The sequence below is a fragment of the Heterodontus francisci genome, chromosome 41, assembly GCF_036365525.1.
Source record: "Heterodontus francisci isolate sHetFra1 chromosome 41, sHetFra1.hap1, whole genome shotgun sequence".
Classification (NCBI taxonomy): Eukaryota; Metazoa; Chordata; class Chondrichthyes; order Heterodontiformes; family Heterodontidae; genus Heterodontus; species Heterodontus francisci.
Genome location: NC_090411.1, coordinates 13,604,245 through 13,623,145, shown reverse-complemented (window position 1 = coordinate 13,623,145; position 18,901 = coordinate 13,604,245). Strand labels below are relative to the sequence as shown.

At 44.9% G+C, this 18,901-nt stretch overlaps 1 protein-coding gene across 1 annotated transcript in view; it reads right to left on the bottom strand.

Moving 5' to 3' along the window:
- micall1a (MICAL-like 1a) overlaps nucleotides 1-18,901 on the bottom strand; it is a 182,658-nt gene that overhangs the window by 152,844 nt on the left and 10,913 nt on the right. The window contains exon 2 of the mRNA XM_068019331.1: nucleotides 18,667-18,715. Coding sequence (XP_067875432.1) covers nucleotides 18,667-18,715 — 49 coding nt within the window. The remainder of the gene's footprint in view (nucleotides 1-18,666; nucleotides 18,716-18,901) is intronic.

Here is an 18,901-nt window from a genome sequence, read left to right as displayed (position 1 = left end):
TGCTGGGGACTTCCGGAGGAGGCCGAGATGGATCATCAACTCGGCACTTCTGGCTGAAGATTGTTGCAAATGCTTCAACCTTATATTTCGCACGGATGTGCTGGGCTCCCCCATCATTGAGGATGGGGATATTTGTGGAGCCACCTCCTCCAGTTAGTTGTTTAATTGTCCACCACCATTCACGACTGGATGTGGCAGGACTGCAGAGCTCAGATCTGATCTGTTAGTTATGGGATCGCTTAGCTCTGTCTATCGCATGTTGCTTACCCTGTTTGGCACACAAGTAGTCCTGGGAGCTTCACCAGGTTGACACCTCATTTTGAGGTATGCCTGGTGCTGCTCCTGGCATGCCCTCCTGCACTCTTCATCAAACCAGGGTTGATCCCCCAACTTGATGGTAATAGTAGAGTTTTTTTTTTCATTAGTTTGTCGGATATGGGCGTCGCTGGCCAGGCCAGCATTTATTGCCCTTTCCTAATTGCCCTTGAACTGAATGGCTTGCTAGGCCATTTCAGAGGGCGTTTTAAGAGTCAACCACATTGCTGTGGGTCTGAAGTCACTTATAGGTCAGACCAGGTAAGGACAGATTTCCTTTCCTAAAGGACATTAGTGAACAGGATGGGTTTTTACAACAACCGACAATGGTTTCATGCTCATCATTAGACTTGCTTTTTATTCCAGATTTATTAATTGAATTCAAATTTCACCATCTGCCACAGTGGGATTTGAACTCATGTCCCCAGAGCATTAGCCTGGGCTCTGGGATTACTGGTCTAGTGACATTACCACTACGCCACTGCCTCCCCAGTGTACATGCCGGGCCATGAAGTTACAGATTGTGGTTACAGATTTAATAGAGGTATGCAAAATTTTGAGGGGTTTTGTTAGGGTAGATGGGGAGAAAATGCTTCCACTGGCAGGAGGGTCATTAACCAGAGGACATTGATATAAAATAGTTGGTAAAAGAGTCAAGGGGGAGACAAAGAGAGTTTTTCCCCCACTCAGTGAGTTATGCTGATCTGGAATGCACTGTCTGGAAGAGTGGAAGCAGATTCAACAATCATTTTCAAAACTAAATAGGATTCCTATTTAAAGAAAAACTTGCAGGGCTATGGGGAAAGAACAGGGGACTGTGCCTAATTATTTTCATTAATTTCAGAGAGCTGGCACAGGCATGATGGTCTAAATGGCTTCCTTCTGCACTGTACAACTCACAATGTGGCTCCCTTACGCTTGCTAGAAGCTACATATATTCATATGCAGGGACCTGTCCTCCGCAGGTAAAAGGAACATGCCCAGGCGTTATGCCTTTTAAACAAAAGCATGGGGGAACAATAGTCCCCTGGTGCATTCCATGGCACTGTCTCAACCAATCAGAGTTGACTTGCCAACAAGCAGCACCCTTTTCTCACGCAGTATAAATTGTTGCTCCCTTTGAAATTGGCATTCTTGCGTCTGTCCTGATGAGTGCAACATGAAAAGCTTCGACAGCATGTCTCTTTTTCAGCAATACTCAAGTTCTGTACTACCAAGTGATGATTCTATCATAGTTAAAATAGTTGAGTTACATTTAAATATATTTAATACAGGCATGGAGGAAGTATTAATTGAGGTTTTTAATCTGATGAAGTGGTTAGATCCTGTCCAGTCGTGTAGGTTATTTGAGAAGGCTAAGGATAGAACCAGGGAATGTGTTCTCTGGAATAGATTATTGAAGGGCATAGGAATATGGATTTCCTACTGTCCTTCAATAGGGAGTTGGACAAGTTCTGGCGACGATTGATGCTAGAGATGAAATTGCAGGGTAAATGGGAGTCTCCTGGAGCTTTCAATAGGCCCCACTTGCTTGCCTCCCCCAGGAGTGGGTGTGTATAGGTGGGGGGGGGTGGCGGTTGGAGTATGGGGATGCATCATATCTGCTGTGCCTAATTATGAGATGCCTAATTATGAGAAACGAGATGCTCTTTTCCTGTCCTGTTTTTAGTACGTTTGGAAATGGAGTAGTTTCAGTGTATCTTTTGTGAAGCTGAGTGAGTTGACTGGTCTGTAGGACATGAAATAAACACTGATCAAGGCGCGCCTTAGATCTGACTGAGAGGGGTTTTAGCAAGTACTAAGGATATGTACAAGACTAAACTTTCATTATCAGTTGAAGATGTCTTGGTTTAAATCATAAAAGATTCCAAAATTTTAATATCTAGCTTGTGTTGTGATAATGTTTAGTGGGTTAGTGCAGGCTGTGAGTTGTCTATTGTCACGCTCACACAGAGAACTTATGAACTATAAAATGACCTGATGAATTGAACTCATCACAAACACCTTTTGCTGCAAAACAAGATGGAGTAAGAAGTCAGGTGACCTCTTCTGTACTGCGGATACACGTGGTAACTGCTGGAACCCTGAATCAATTGTCATGTCTGGTCAAGTGTTGAAGAAATGTAAATAGCCCATTCAATGTTAATAGCTACCCGTCTTCAACAAGTTGGGCTAACAATGACTTGGCAGACATGGAGACTCCAGACTCAAACTCAGGACAAAGGGTGTGAAAAGGCACCACATTATCAAGATGGCATAGAGATGAGCAACATCCAAACTCATTGTCTAACAATGGCCACATCAACAAACACCATTTATGAAAACACAATGGGAAAGAAACCGGACAAAAAGCAAGTCTCTGATAAGGGGTTTTAATAACAGACATTTTCTGTGCAAAAGGCAGAAAGCCAGAAGGAAAAGAGAGAGTCATCCAAGCAAGAAGGAGCCTACCAGAATACCATCCTTAAACTAGCTAGAGGCAGAGACCTTTGAAACTCCCTTCCTGGGAAACTGTAACAGGATTTTTGCCATTGAAAGTTAGCAGTTCCCTTTTTGCTGAACCACTATAAGTGTTTAAGACCTGTGTAAAAGTGCATCATGGACATTAGCCCAAGGTAAAAGGAAACTGCTGCTTCACCAGCCAGCTAACAAGCTGGGGCTAGTGGGATACTCCAAGGAAAACGGATCTCCCAGCTAAACTTCTCATCATGGATGCTGGTCAAAGTAAATAATGTAACATTGCAGTAAAAGGCCAGAATGTTGGAACATTTTATTATTTTGAAACAGGGATGGTCGGTGAAGTAAAGTTCTGATATCTAGTGAAATCTGCCCTGTTTGCTTTTGCTTCTGTTTAATCTTATTTGATTAAAAGCTGATATGTAGTTTGCAGCTCTCGAGATACACGGTTTAACAAAGTGCATGCCGCTTAACAGGAGAGATTAGGAGATGACGGAGCTAATTTGTATTTCCATTGTGTACCTTATCTTTAAAAGAACTGTTTACTCTGTGGCCACATTACAGCATGTGGAAGGTCACATTTCAGTTAATAGGGAGTTTGGGTTTACCTGTGGAAGGAGACCTTTGAATTAGGTATAAGAAAAAAATCTTGATACAAGAACATAAGTAATAGGAGCAAGAGTAAACCATATGGCCCCTCGAGTCTGCTCTGTCTTCTATATAATTATGGCTGATTTTCTACCTCAACTCCACTTTCCTGCCTGCTCCCCATATATTCCCTGAGACACCAAAAATCTATCTCAGCCTTAAATATACACAACAATGGAGCAACAACAATCCTCTAGGTTAAAGAATTGCAAAGATTCACAACCCTTTCAGTGAAGAAATTTCTCATCTCAGTCCTTATCCTGAGGCTGTGCCAGTCTTCCAGATTCCCCAGCCAGGGGAAACAAACTCTCAGTGTTGACCCTGTGAAGCTCCTTCAAAATCCTGTCTATTTCAATTAGATCACTTCTCATTCTTCTAAAAATCCAGAGAGTATAGGCCCAATTTACTCAGCCTCTCATCCAGGAACCAATCTAGTGAAACTTCACTGTACCGCCTCCAGTGCAAGTATACCCTCCCTTAGATATGGAGACCAAAACTATGCACAGTAATCCAGGTGTGGTCTTGCCAAAGCCCTGTACAACTGTAGCAAGACGTCTTTCTTCTTGTGCTCCAATCCCCTTGCAATAAAGGTCAACATGCCATTTGCCTTCCTAATTGCTTGCTGTATCTGCATGTTAACTTTTTGTATACCTTGTACGAGTACACCCAAGTCCCTCTGAACATCAACATCCAGAAGTTTCATGCCTTTTAAAAAAATTCTGCTTTTTTATTCTTACGACAAAAGTGAATAACCTCACTTGCCCACATTATACTCCATCTTGTTGCCCACTCACTTAACCTCTCTATATCCCTTTGCAGCCTCTTTGTGTCCAGCTCACAGCTTACATTCCCACCTAGCTTTGCATTGTCAGCAAATTTAGATACATTACTCTCAGTCTCTTAGTTGAAGTCATTATTATAGATGGTAAATAGCTGAGGCCTCAGCACCGATCCTTGCAGCACTCCACTAGTTACAGCCTGCCAACTTGCAAACAAATGTGCCCAAATTTTACCAGCTGTATGACTAGACTTTTGGTTAAAGGAGCATGACCAAGATGATATGACATCTGGTTCCTCTCTGAATTACTGCTTCCAGTTCCAATGTTTTGTTTCGATTGCTGTGTGCATTGCTGGACATGCAAATTAATATAAAGCATCTCGCTTTATATTTAAACAGTTATTTTGTACTTTGATTTTATTTTATCAATCCATGACCATTTATAAGAACATAAGAAATAGGAGCAGGAGTAGGCCATTTGGCCCCTCAAGCCTGCCTCACCATTCAATAAGATCATGGCTGATCTGCCCCAGACCTCAACTCCTCTTTCATGCCAGCTCCTCATAGCCCTCAACTCCCCACTATTTCAAAAATCTATCTACCTCCTGTTTAAATACTTTCAGTGATCTAGCCCCCACATCTCTCTGGGGTAGAGAATTGCAGACATTCACTACCCTCTGAGAGAAGAAATTCCTTTGCATCTCAGTTTTAAATGAGTGTCCCCTTCATTCTGTAACTATGTCCCTAGTTCGAGATTCCCCCACAAATGGAAACATCTTCTCAACATCTACCCTGTCAAGCCCCCTCAGAATCTTGTACGTTTCAATAAGATCACCCCTCATTCTTCTAAACTCTAATGAATAAAGGCCTAACCTGTTTAGCCATTCCTGATAAATCAACCCCTTTATCCCAGGAATCAGCCTAGTGAATCTCTTTTGAACTGCCTCCAATGCCAGTATATCCTTTCTTAAATACGGGGACCAAAACTGTACACAGTACTCCAGGGGCGGCCTCACCAACACCCTGTACAGTTGTAACAAGATTTCTCTATTTTTAAACTCCAACCCCCGAGCAATAAATGCGAGAAGGAAATGTCCCGTCTCCAGAAAAGAATACAAAATCTGCTCCAGCTGCAGGCGATGGGGGTCGAGGTCAAGGAGGAACTCCAAGAGGTGAAGAGCCAGCAGGCCTCGCTCTTTGCCACGGAGACCTCCAAGATCATCTTCCGGTCCAGAGTCCGCTCCATCGAGCAGGATGAGACGTGCTCGCGTTACTTCTTCCAAAAGGTACACAGAGAGAGCTCTGTTATCAGCAGCCTGAAGGAAGAGGATGGCTTGGTAACGTCTTCGCAGTCCAATATACTAAGGATCAGCAAATCCTTTTATGCTGGGCTGTACAACATGAAGCCCATGGACAGCACGGCTTCCCAGTCCTTCCTGTCATCTATCATGGAGGTCTTAAATGACAGCATGAGGGAGAGACTGGACAAACCGCTAACTCTGGATGAGCTGACAAACGCCGTCAGGTCCTTCGAGATGAGTAAAACTCCCGGAAGCGATGGCTTACTGGTCGAGTTGTACTCGGCTCTGTGGGACTGGGTCGGCCCGGACCTGCAGGAAGTATACGAGAGTATGCTTCTGGCCGGCAGCATGTCAGAATCCATGAGGAAAGGCATCATCGCCCTCAGCTACGAGCGGAAGGGGGAGAGGGCAGAAATCAGAAATCAGCTGCCCATCTCACTGCTTAATGTTGACTACAAGATTCTGCCTCAAGTCATTGCCAGTCAGGTCAAGTCTGCTCTGGAGTTGGTGATTCACCCTGACCAGACCTGCACTGTACCCAGCAGGAAGATCTTTGATAGTCTTGCGCTACTCAGGGATACGATCTCCTGTGTACGGGACAGGAGGGTGGACACCTGCCTCATCAGCTTGAACCAGGAGAAGGTTTTTGACAGGATATCGCACACCTACATGATGGACATGCTTTCCAAAACGGAGTTTGGGGAGGGAATCTGCAATTGGATCAAACTGCTCTCCAAAAACATCAGTAGCGCAGTCTCAATCAATGGATGGGAATCAGAAACTTCCCCGATCCAATCTGGAGTCAGACAGAGGTGTGCTCTCTCCCCTCTGTTTTGTTTGTTTGCTGTATCGAACCTTTTGCTGAGTCTATTAGGAAGGCTGCGGGCGTAAGAGGGGTGACAATCCCAGGAAGCGGAGGCACTCAGGTAAAAACCTCCCTGTACATGGACAACGTCGCCGTCTTCTGCTCGGATTCACTGTCCGTTCACAGACTGATGAACATCTGCGACCAGTTCAAACTGGCCTCAGGAGCCAAAGTTAACCACGGCAAGAGTGAGGCCATGTTCTTTGGGAGCTGGGCTGACTGATCCTTTGTCCCCTTCACCGTCAGGTCAGACTACCTGAAGGTGCTGGGGATATGGTTCAGAAGGGCTGGGGCATGCGCCAAAACCTGGAAGGAGCGAGTAGCCAGAGTACACCATAAACTGAGCATGTGGGTGCAGCGATCTCTCTTCATTGTGGGTAAGAACCTGGTCATCAGGTGCAAGGCGCTCCATAGTTAGCCCAGAATTTTTTTTTTATTTCCAAAATATACTTTATTCATAAAAATCTGTAAAAATTACATTCCCAAACAGTTTAAAACAGCATCAAGTCAAAAAATACAAGCAGTGCAAAGGTGATCAGTTTCCTTCTATACAATCATGAGTTGCCTCACAACTCTTCCATTTCATTGTCATGCCATATACATTTTTACATTTACAGCACACAAAATTTCTCCGATACAGTTCGAGGGGTTTCCCATGGATCCAGCCCCTCAGTTCAGCTTGGTGGGGGGACATTACACTGTGGTCTTTCCCCATTGAGCCTTTGCTGCGGCTGCACCAAGCTTTAGTGCGTCCCTCAGCACGTAGTCCTGGACCTTGGAATGTGCCAGTCTGCAACATTCGGTGGTGGACAACTCTTTGCGCTGGAAGACCAGCAAGTTTCGGGCAGACCAAAGGGCGTCTTTCACCGAATTGATAGTCCTCCAGCAGCGGTTGGTGTTTGTCTCGGTGTGCGTCCCTGGGAACAGCCCGTAGAGCACAGACTCCTGTGTTACAGAGCTGCTTGGGATGAACCTCGACAAAAACCACTGCATCTCTTTCCACACCTGCTTTGCAAAGATACATTCCAGGAGGAGGTGGACGACCGTCTCTTCCCCACCACAGCCACCGCCAGGGCATTGCGCGGAGGGGGCGAGACTTCGGGCGTGCATGAAGGATGTGACGGGGAGGGCCCTTCTCACCACCAGCCAAGCTACATCTTGGTGCTAGTTTGAAAGTTCTGGCGATGAGGCATTCTGCCAAATGATTTTGGCGGTCTGCTCGGGGAACCATCAGGATCCATCGTCTCCTTTTCCCGTAGGGCCTTGAGGACATTCCGTGCAGACCACTGCCTGATGGACCGGTGGTCAAAGGTGTTTTCCCGCAGAAACTGCTCCACGAAGGATAGGTGGCACGGCACGGCCGAACTGCATGGAGCGTTCCGCGGCAATGTGACCAGGCCCATCCTTCGCAACACCGGGGACAGATAGAACCTCAGCACGTAGTGACACTTGGAGTTTGCGTACTGGAGGTCTACACACAGCTTGATGCAGCCGCACACGAAGGTGGTCATCAGGATGAGGGCCATGTTGGGTACATTTTTGCCGCCCTTGTCCAGAGATTTGAACATCGTGTCCCTCCGGACCCGGTCCATTTTAGATCCCCAGATAAAGCGGAAAATGGCTCGGGTGACTGCCACAGCGCAGGAGTGGGGTATGGGCCAGACCTGCGCCACGTACAGCAACAACGTGAGCGCCTCGCACCTGATGACCAGGTTCTTACCCACAATGGAGAGAGATCGCTGCCCCCACATGCTCAACCTTTGTTGTACCTTGGCTACTCGCTCCTCCCAGGTTTTGGTGCACGCCCCGGCCCTTCCGAACCATATCCCCAGCACCTTCAGGTAATCTGACCTGACGGTGAAGGGGACAAAGGATCGGTCAGCCCAGTTCCCAAAGAACATGGCCTCGCTCTTGCCGTGGTTAACTTTGGCTCCCGAGGCCAGTTCGAACTGGTCGCAGATGCTCATCAGTCTGCGCACGGACAGCGGATCCGAGCAGAAGACCGCGACGTCATCCATGTACAGGGAGGTTTTAACCTGAGTGCCTCCGCTGCCTGGGATTGTCACCCCTCTTATGCTCGCATCCTTCCTAATAGACTCAACAAAGGGTTCAATACAGCAAACAAACAAACAACAAACAGTGGCCCAGATTTTTGCAACAGCAATGTTTCCTGTCCAATCTGAGCTAAGGGAACGTTCTGATATTCCTGGGGCCTCACTATCTGTGAAACACACATCACAGTGGAACTGATCAGACATCTAACTGCAGAGGCTCGTAAGTAAAGCTTGCAAAGATGAGGTAGGGATAAAACCCCAAGCACACTTGGGGTTTTGCAGATGCAGCAAACTTTCAGAGACTGGCAGGAAACATCGCCTGGTTACCATTTGGTAATGGTAGAAGTGACCGAGACTGGCCTGCAGTGGCACCGCAGACACTGACCGGGCACAGCACCGCAGACAATGATCGGGCACAGCACCGCAGACAATGACTGAGTCAGTCACGTAGAAGCTGGCAAAAATACTCCAGCAGGTATTATCCAGTAATTGTTGCAATTTACATATCACCCTTCAAGGCAAACACTTCTCTCTGTCATCAGCTCCTTTGTCCGTGCAGTTAGAACAGACACAAACTGATCCATATCAGATAATGCTTCTACTTTAAAACTGGATTGTGAACACACTGCTATTCCTGTTGTCTTTATGAATAGGTCTGGAAGGAAAATAGAAAGCTGATGTCATGGGTTACACAGCTGCCACAGGACAGTGCAGCAAGAAGCTGGAGCTCACTGGCACGGCTGACTGGCTGTGTAGCATGCTACACATTGAACTGCTGAATCACCACCTAAAAACATACTCTCTCTGGTTGCAACACTGATGCCCTGTAACATCCCAGCACATGGACAGACTGCAACCACAATCAAACTTTCACAAACTAATTTCACAGTCAGTTGGAAAAGAACTGCAGCAAGAGAGCACGAGAGTTAGCAGTCAGCAAAACAAACACCAGAAATGAATATCCAGACAGAGATCCCACTGTAAACTTGTCTACCCACAGGAAACCTCCATCAGGGATAATCCAACTCCCTCCCTGCACAATCAGTTCACTTTCTCAATATGACTGCTAGTGGAGAGAATCGAGTACATCTGAATCTTCACAGCAACTTTATGCCTCGCACAGTAGTTTCCTGATGGATCAGAAGGAGGAACTAACCATGAACCCAACTAAATTAATTCTGCACTAAAATAAAAGCAAAATACTGTGGATGCTGGAAATCTGAAATACAAACAGAAAGTACAGGGAATACTCAGCAGGTCTGGCAGCATCTGTGGACAGAGAAGCAGAGTTAATGTTTTAGATCAGTGTCCTTTCATCAGAACTGACAAAGGTTAGAAATGTAATAGGTTTTAAGTAAAGGGGGGAGGGGGGGGGGGGAGCGGTGGGGGAAGAACAAAAGGGAAGGTGTGTGATAGGAGAGAGGGCTGGACAGATTAACTGACAAGGAGGTCATGGGACAAAGGCAAAGAGTGTGTGATAATGCTGTGGTGAAATACAAAGCATTAGTGCAGAGGGAGTGTTGATGACAGAATAATGAGCAGCCCTAGCCAAAAGCACAAATATGAAAAAAAACAGTAGGCAGGCACATGGTAAAAAATAAAAAAGGGAACAAAAAATAAAATAAAGATCCCTTCCGTCAGGATTCTGAAGGGACCGTTCTCTCCGCGACACCCTGGTCCACTCCTCCATTACCTCTGACACCTCGTCCCCTTCCCACGCAATCGCAGGAGGTGTAATACCTGCCCTTTTACCTCCTTTCTCCTCACTATCCAAGGCCACAAACACTTTCAGGTGAAGGAGCGATTTACTTGTACTTCTTTCAATTTAGTGTACCATATTCGCTGCTCACAATGCGGTCTCCTCTACATTGGGAGACCAAACACGGATTGAGTGACCATTTTGCAGAACACCTTCATTCAGTCTGAAAACATGACACCGAGCTTCTAGTTGCTTGCCATTTCAACACACACCCCCTGCTCACATGCCCACATCTTTGTCCTGGGCCTGCTGCAGCGTTCCAGTGACCATCATCGCAAGCTCAAGCAACAGCACCTTATTTTCTGATTCGGCACTCTACAGCCTTGCGGATTCAACATTGAGTTCAATAATTTCAGACCATGACTGGCCATTTTATTTTTATTTTATTCCATCTTTTTTTGTTTTTACCACGTGCCTGCCTACTGGTTTTTCATTTTTGTGCTTTTGGCTAGGGCTGCTCATTATTCTGTCATTAACACTCGCTCTGCACTAATGCTTTGTCTTTCACCACACCATTAACACACTCTCTCTGCCTTTGCCCCATGACTTCCTTGTCAGTTAATCTCTCCGGCCCTCTGTCCTATTACACAACTTCCCTTTTGTTCTTCTCCCACTGCACCCCCACCCCCCGCTTTACTTGCTTAAAACCTATTATATTTCTAACCTTTGTCAGTTCTGATGACAGGTCATAGACCTGAAATGTTAACCCTGTTTCTCTGTCCACAGATGCTGCCAGACCTGCTGAGTATGATCAGCACTTTGTTTTTATTTTAAATTAATTCTCCAGCTGTAAACAGCGATTGCAGATTCCCAGCTCCTGCAACAGACTCCCAGCTCCCCCCGCCCTGCAAACACCACTCAGACTCCCAGCTCCCCCCAAATACCACTCAATCATCACCCGTGACTAGCCTCACTGTCATTCCCTTACTGCCTACGTATCTGGATTTTTGAGGGATCCCCACCCTCTGAGCACTGTTCATTTATCAATGTACACTGTTCTCAAACAGCAATAACTGCTTCACTCAAACCAACCCCATAGCAAAACTGCACATTTCGACAGACAAAGCAGAATCTGGATTCATGCAGACAAGAGGCTGCCTCACACAGGCCTGTAACCAATACTTAGAATCCAATAATTTGCACAGCTGTCAGAAAATTAGAGGCAGCACTAAAATTAACTGTGCTTAATCAGAAAATCAATGTAACTGTACACGTCTCAACCAGAAACAGCTTTATCCTGGTCTTGCACACCACCCTCCGAGGCAGAAAGTTGATATCAGCACTCTCCCCAGGAATTCTAGATCCCTGTGCCGGACCTCTTAGTGACCCTTCCACAACTAGCTCCTAATCAGAGCCATCACTTCTGCAATCTTGACTGTTGCTGATATTCCAATATCCTTGCCGGGGTATTTAAAGACCTGCATATTTATAAAAGATTATTCGGCCAATGAAAGCATCTCAAAAGGCTTGTGCTCAGTAGACGGGACAGAAACAATTTGCATTTACTTGAATGTTTATGTAAGTACACGCCTACGCCGTGTCAGTGCCAAACGTCTGTTTGGATCAAACTTGCTCTCTTACTTTCTCTAAGAAAATGCTGACTGTCAGCATCTCCCTCAAGTCTGTCATCAGCACAAAGGTATTTTATTCCAGCCGATTATTCACTCAGCTCTCAGCAACTTCCATAAAGCACAATCCAATTAATTAATTGAATTAACTTTGCAGTTAATCTACTTGGTTTAAGAAACAGTCTGTTCTCTCAATTCTCCCATGACCCTGCACACTAACACCTTAACCACCAATTCCTGCTCTAGCCCAAGTCCCTTAACTCTCTCAGTAAAGTCTCAGCGTATCGCCTGGTCAACCTGTTTAGGTTAACATCCACGAGACTACTAATGCAACTAATTTAACCGCAGGGAGATCATGACTAGCTGTCTCAGACACCTGTGGAACAAAGGGCACAAACGTAGATTTCTGCTACAATTGCTCCCTGAATCACTGATGCAAGCAGAAAGACCCTGTAGTTACTGCTCTCAAACTGGGCCATACAAGCACTGAACCCATCAAAGTATGGCTCCCGATAGAGGACTGAGAGAGACAAGCAGCATTATAATAAGGAACAGTAATAAAGAGGATCTGGTTCTGGGGAATGAGGTGGGTCAAGGGGATCAAATGTCAGTAGGGGACATTAATGGGACAGTGATCATAGTATCATAAGGTTTAGGTTGGCAATGGAAAAGGACAAGCAGCAACATAGAAAAAATAATTAACTGGAGGTGAGCCAATTTCAGTGGGGTGAGATCAGATCTGGTACAGGTAAATTGGAGTCAAAGATTGGCAGGCAAAACTGTAATGGAACAATGGGCTGCCTTTCAGCAGAAAGCAGAAAAAGGGCGCGTATGACAGATGTCAGGTTGATAATAAAAGTGAGAACCAGGTTGAGTACAGAAAGTACAGAGGGGAAGGAAATGAGAGAGACAAAGAGAGAGTATGAGAACAGACTGTAGCTAACATAAAAGGGAATCTGAAAGTCTTCTCTAGGCATATAAACATTACTATTAGTAACACTAAAGGTAGAACTGATTGGGGACCAAAAAGGGGATCTATACATGGAGGCAAAGGGCATGGCTGAGATACTAAATGTAGCAACGACAGGCTAGTCAGTTTAACCTCGATGGTGGGAAAGCTTTTAGAAACGATAATCCAGGATAAAATTGTCACTTGGATTAGTGATCCATTAGTAATCCACTAATGTGGATTAGTTAAGGAAAGCCAACATAGATTTGTTAAAGGCAAGTGTGTTTAACTAACTTGAGCTTTTTGATGAGGTAACAAGAGAGGTTTGATGAGAGTAATGCGGTAGATGTGGTGCACATAAACTTCCAAAGGCATTTGATAAATTGCCACATAACAGGCTTGTCAGCATAGTTGAAGCCCACGGATAAAAGGGACAGTGGCAGCATGGATATGAAATTGGCTGAGTGACAGGAAACAGAGTAGTTGTGAACTGTTGTTTTCAGACTGGGGTTCCCCAAGGGTTGGTGTTAGGACCGCTGCTTTTCTTGATCTATATTAATGACCTATATGTGTGTACAGAGCACAATTTTAAAATGTGCAGATGACACAAAACTTGGAAGTATTGTGAATAGTGAGGAGGATAGTGATAGACTTCAAGAGAGCATAGACAGGCTGGTGGAATGGGCAGTCACGTGGAAGATGAAATTTAATGCAGAAAATGTGAAGTGATACATTTTGGTAGGAAGAACGAGGAGATGAAATATAAAATAAAGGATGCAATTCTAAAGGGGGTGCAGGAGCAGAGGGACCTGGGGCATACGTCCATAAATCACTGAGGGTGGCAGGGCAGGTTGCAAAAATAGTTAAAAAGATAAATGGGATCTTAGGCTTTATGAACAGAGGCATGGAGTACAAAAGCAAGAAAGTTATGATGAACCTTTATAAAAGACTGGTTTGGCCTCAACTGGAGCATTGTATCCAATTCTGGGCACCATACTTTCGGAAGGATGTGAAGGCTGTTGAGAGGGCGAATGGTTCCAAGATCTTCGGTAGTGGGGATAGATTGGAGAAGCGGGGGCTGTTCTCCTTAGAGAAGATAAAGTTGAGAGGAGATTTGATAGACGTGTTCAAAATCATGAGGGGTCTAGACAGAGTAGATAGAGAGAAGCTGTTCCCATTGGCAGAAGGATTGAGAACCAGAGGACACCGATTTAATGTCATTGGGAAAAAAAAAGCAAAGGTGACAAGAGGAAAAACGTTTTTATGCAGTGAGTGGTTAGGATCAGGAATGCACTACCCGAGAGCGTGGTGAAGGCAAATATAATCGTGGCCTTCAAAAGGGAATTGGATAAGCGCCTGCAAAGAAAGAATTTTCAGGGCAGGGGTGGAACTCTGAGTTGCTCTTGCAGAACCGGCAAGGACACCACAGGCCAAATGGCCTCCCTTCTGCACTGTAACCATTCTATGATTCTGGTCCAGAAATAGAAGTGAATCAGACAAGGGAGCAATGCTAAGCTAACTGTAAGGCGAGTTTGGAGCGTGTGTGTGTGTAAATGCACGAAGCGTGACCTGTAATGTTGGTGATCTGCAGCCACAAATAGCATAGTGTGGGGAAGAGTAAGCTTATTCACTTTGGTAATAATAGAAGAGCAGAATTTTTTTTTTAACGACATGAAACTTTTAAATGCTGATGTGCAGAGGAACTTTGGTATACTCATACAAGGAACACAAAGTTAGCATCCAGGTACAGCAAGCAATTAGGAAAGTAAATGGCATGTTGACTTTTAGTGCAAAGGTCTGGAATAACAAAACAAGTCTTGCTACAATTGTACAGGGCTTTAATTGAGACCACACCTGGAGTACTGTGTACAGTTTTGGTCTCCATATCTAAGGAAGGATATACTTGCCTTGGAGGCAGTACAATGAAAGCTCACTAGATTGGTTCCTGGGATAAGATGGCTGTCTATGTGAGGCTGAGTAAATTGGGCTTATACTCGTCGGAGTTTAGAAGAATAAGAGGAGATCTCAGAGTCTTAACAGCACAGAAGGAGGCCATTCGGCCTATCGAGTCCATGCCTGCTCTCTGGAGAGCAATCCAATCAGTTCCATTCCCCCGCTCTATGCCCAGGGCCCTGCAGGTTTATTTCCCTCAAGTGCCCATCCAATTTCCTTTTGAAATCATTCATCGTCTCCGCGTCCACCACCGTCGTAGGCAGCAAGTTCCAGGTCATTACCACTCGCTGTGTAAAAAGGTTCTTCCTCACAGCCCCCGCTGCCCAAAACCTTAAATCTGTGTCCCCTAGTCCTTGTACTATCAGTTTATGGCAACAACTTTTCTTTGTCTACCTTATCTAAACCTGTCATAATCTTGTACACCACTATCAAATCTCCCCTCAATCTCTCCAAGGAGAGCAACCCGAGCTTCTCCAACCTAACCTTGTAGCTAAAATCCCTCATCCATGGAACCATTCTGTTAAATCTCCACTGCACCCTCTCAAGGACACTCACATCCTTCCTAAAGTGTGGTGACCAGACTGTACTAATTAAGACCTAGCCAGAGCATTATAAAGGTTCAGTATAACTTCCCTGCTTATGTACTCAATACCTCTGAACCCAAGATCCCATGTGCTTTGCTAACTACTCTCTCAATATGTCCTACCACCTTCAAAGATCCATGCACATGAACCCCCAGGTCCCTCTGTCCCTATAGACTTAGAACTGTGCCATTTAGTCTATATTGCCTCTCACTGTCCCTTCTGCCAAATTGCATCACCTTACACTTCTCTGTACTAAATTCTATCTGCCACTTGAGACACACAAGATTCTGAAGGGTCTTGACAGGACAGACACCAAGAGGTTGTTTCCCTGGTTGGAGAATCTGGAATATGGGGTCACAGTCCGAGATAAGGGCTTAATCATTTAGGACTGAAGTGAGGAGAAATTTCTTCACTGAGGGTTGTGAATGTTTGGAATTCTCTAACCTAACGGGTTGCAGATGCTCTTATCATTGAATATAGTCAAGGCTGGGATCAACAGATTTTTGATCTCTTGGTAAATCAAAGGATATGGGGAGCGGGCAGGAAAGTCGAGTTGAGACAGATCAGCCATGATCATATTAAATGGCGGAGCAGGTGTGAGGGGCCATCTGGTCTACTCCTGCTCTATTTCTTGCGTTCTTATGGGATCATGAATAATCAATAACTGAGGCCTGGCTCAAACAAGAGGAAGAACAGGAACTGAATATTCCCAGCTACAATGCATTCAGGAATATTAAAGTAGACAGTATTGATTAAAGATACTGTTTCAGCACTAGAAATACATAGATTATTTGGTTAGAATTAAGGAACAGTAAAGCAGCTATCATGTGGCTGGGTATATATACTATAGGCCTCATAACAGTGGGAAGCAGATAGAGGAGCAAATGTGCAGGCAAATTACAGAACTACAGAGCAGTGATAACGGGGGACTTCAAATTATCCTAATAAAGATTGGGATAGTTACAGTGTTAACAGCAGAGAGTGGGAGAATTCCTGAAATGTACAGGAGAACCTTCCTGATCAGTATGTTCCCAGCCCAACAAGGGGGAAAAGAGTGTTGGATCCAATTTTGGGGAATAAAGTGTGACAGTTCATAGAATCACAAAAAGGTTACAGCACAGAATAAGGCTATTTGGCCTGTCGAGTCTACCCAGAAGCCAATTCCATGCATCAAACATGCTTTGTGGAAAGAACTTCCTGATATCAGTTCTAACATTGCTGTTTACCACATGAACCCATGTCCCATTGTTCCACTCTTGCAATTTAATTTAACCTCTTGCTATCGCCCCAATTAAATCACACCTTGGTCACACCCTTAGAAGGTGAAAGGTCTAAGTTTCTCCAGTCTTATCTTCATATCTCAGATCTCTGACATTAGGGATCAGATTCAACAACAACTTGTATTTATATAGCACCTTTAATCTCAACCTGAGCTCGCCCTGCCTGTTCTAGACTTTGCGGCAATTGTCAACACATTTGCAGCATTTCATTAATCAAACCACTTAAAGATCATGACAGGAAAAAACTTTGCCCATCACCTGCCAACCTGTGTGGATGTACTGTTAAAAGTAGCTGAGGAAATTACAGATGTTCTCGTCGTGATCTTCCAAAACATGCTCGATTCAGGAATTGTCCCCTTGGATTGGAAAACTGCCAATGTCACTCCATTATTTAAGAAGTGTAGGAGATATTAAACTAGGAAATTATAGATCTATTAGTCTAACGTCTGTTGTAGGGAAGTTACTAGGGACAGAGTGACGGAGCATTTGGACAAATACGAGCTGACCAGAGAGAGCCAGCATGGATTTGTTCAGGGTGAGTCATGTCTAAAACATAGCTGAAAGTTTTGAGGAATTAACTACACAGCAGATAAAGGATGGGCTTCCCGAAGGCATTTGATAAGGTTCCACACAACAGTCTGAACAATAATGAGTGTGTGTGGAATTGGAGTGCATCTACTGACAGGAATAGGCAATTATTTAGGAGATAGGAGACAGAGAGTAGGAAGAGTGGGAATGTACTCCAATTGGCAAGGTATGAGTAGCGGTGTCCACCAGGGATCTGTACTGGGGACTTAACTTTCACTATATTTATAAATGACTTAGATGAAGGAATAGGGAGCTGTACATCCAACTTTGGTGAAGACACCAAGTTAGCTAACACAGTAAATAGTGTCAAGAGCAGCAGAAAGTTGCAAAAGTTCATTGATTGATGAAATGAGTAAGCAAAATTTTGGCAAATGGAATTCAAATGGGGGAAGTATAAGGTTATCCAATTTGGACCCAAGAAAGATCAATCAGAGTATTTTCCAAATGGTGAGAAGCTAAGAGCATTGGAGGAGCAGGGAGATTTAGGGGTCCATGGACAGAAATCACTTAAAGCACAGGTGAAACAAATTGATTAAAAAAGCTAATGGAACGTTGGCTGGAATATAAAGGGTGGAAGTTATGTTCCAGCTTATCAGAGCTCTAGTTAGACCCCAACTGGGCACCAGAGCTCAGGAAGGCTATACTGGCCTTGCAGGAGGTGTAGCAGAGATTCACTAGAATGATACCAGGGTTAAAAGGGTTAAATTATTTGGACAGGTTGCATAGATTAGAATTATACACCACAGAAAGAGGCCACTGGGCCCATTGTGCCTGTGCCTGCTTTTTGATATCAACTGGTCTCACATCCCTGCTCTGTCCCCAGAGAAGATGAAGTGTTAACCTAATTACTGTATTTAAGATTGCTAAAGGAATGGATAGGATGATGGAGAGAGACTATTTTCTCTGCTGGGGAAGTTCAGAACAAGGGGGCAAAACTTTAAAATTTGAGCGTGGCTGATCAGGGGTGCCATCATGATGCTATTGTTCATTCAAAATATAGTGGAAATCTGGAATTGGGAACTGTGGCTTGGGGTGCAGAGGAAGTGGTTGGGGGGGGGGGTGGGGGAGGCTGGGGAGGGAGGGGCAGCTGCTGGTGGGGGGGTAGTGAGAGGAGCAGTTGAGGGGGAGGAGGAGGGAGGGGAAGCTGCGGGGGTGGGGGGGGGTTAACATAAGAAACTCATTCTCACGCTGATTTTGTTCATTGCCAATGGCAGTGCAAGTTAAAATTTAGAAACCCAATGGTACATAGGCTGCTTCCATTGAGTTGCTAGTGATCAGTGATTAAAAGCCACTGCACACCCAGCAGTGACTCAGTACCACAGCATCAGACAAAGCAGAGCACACACCAGAAGGCACTCAGTAGTCAACCAGCTGAAAAACCACAAACATTGTTGTTCCATCTCATTTTGGTGGGTGGTGGTGAAGGTAAGGAAGAGTGAGAGAATGAGAGGCTGTGGCTCGTTCGCCAGATTTTGAGGCAAACTGAGGACCAGTCCAGGAAATCATTGGCTGAAACCACATCAACAGGAAACTTAGATTTTTCAATAATTAATAATGCAACACTTACAAGGCGATTGTTCTCATAGACATTTTCTTTGGAGAGTGAATCAAAGTCTCTGAAAAAGAAAGACAAGAATGTTAGACACATTATAGCCCGCAAGGACTTCAATATCATCAGGGCCTAGACGGGATGAGACAGAGAATGAGAAGGCATGAGACACACACAGGGAGCGAGAGGGACAGAGACAGGAAGGGAGCGAGAGGGAAGCCCCGAGGGAGCGAGAGAGACAGGGGGACCGAAG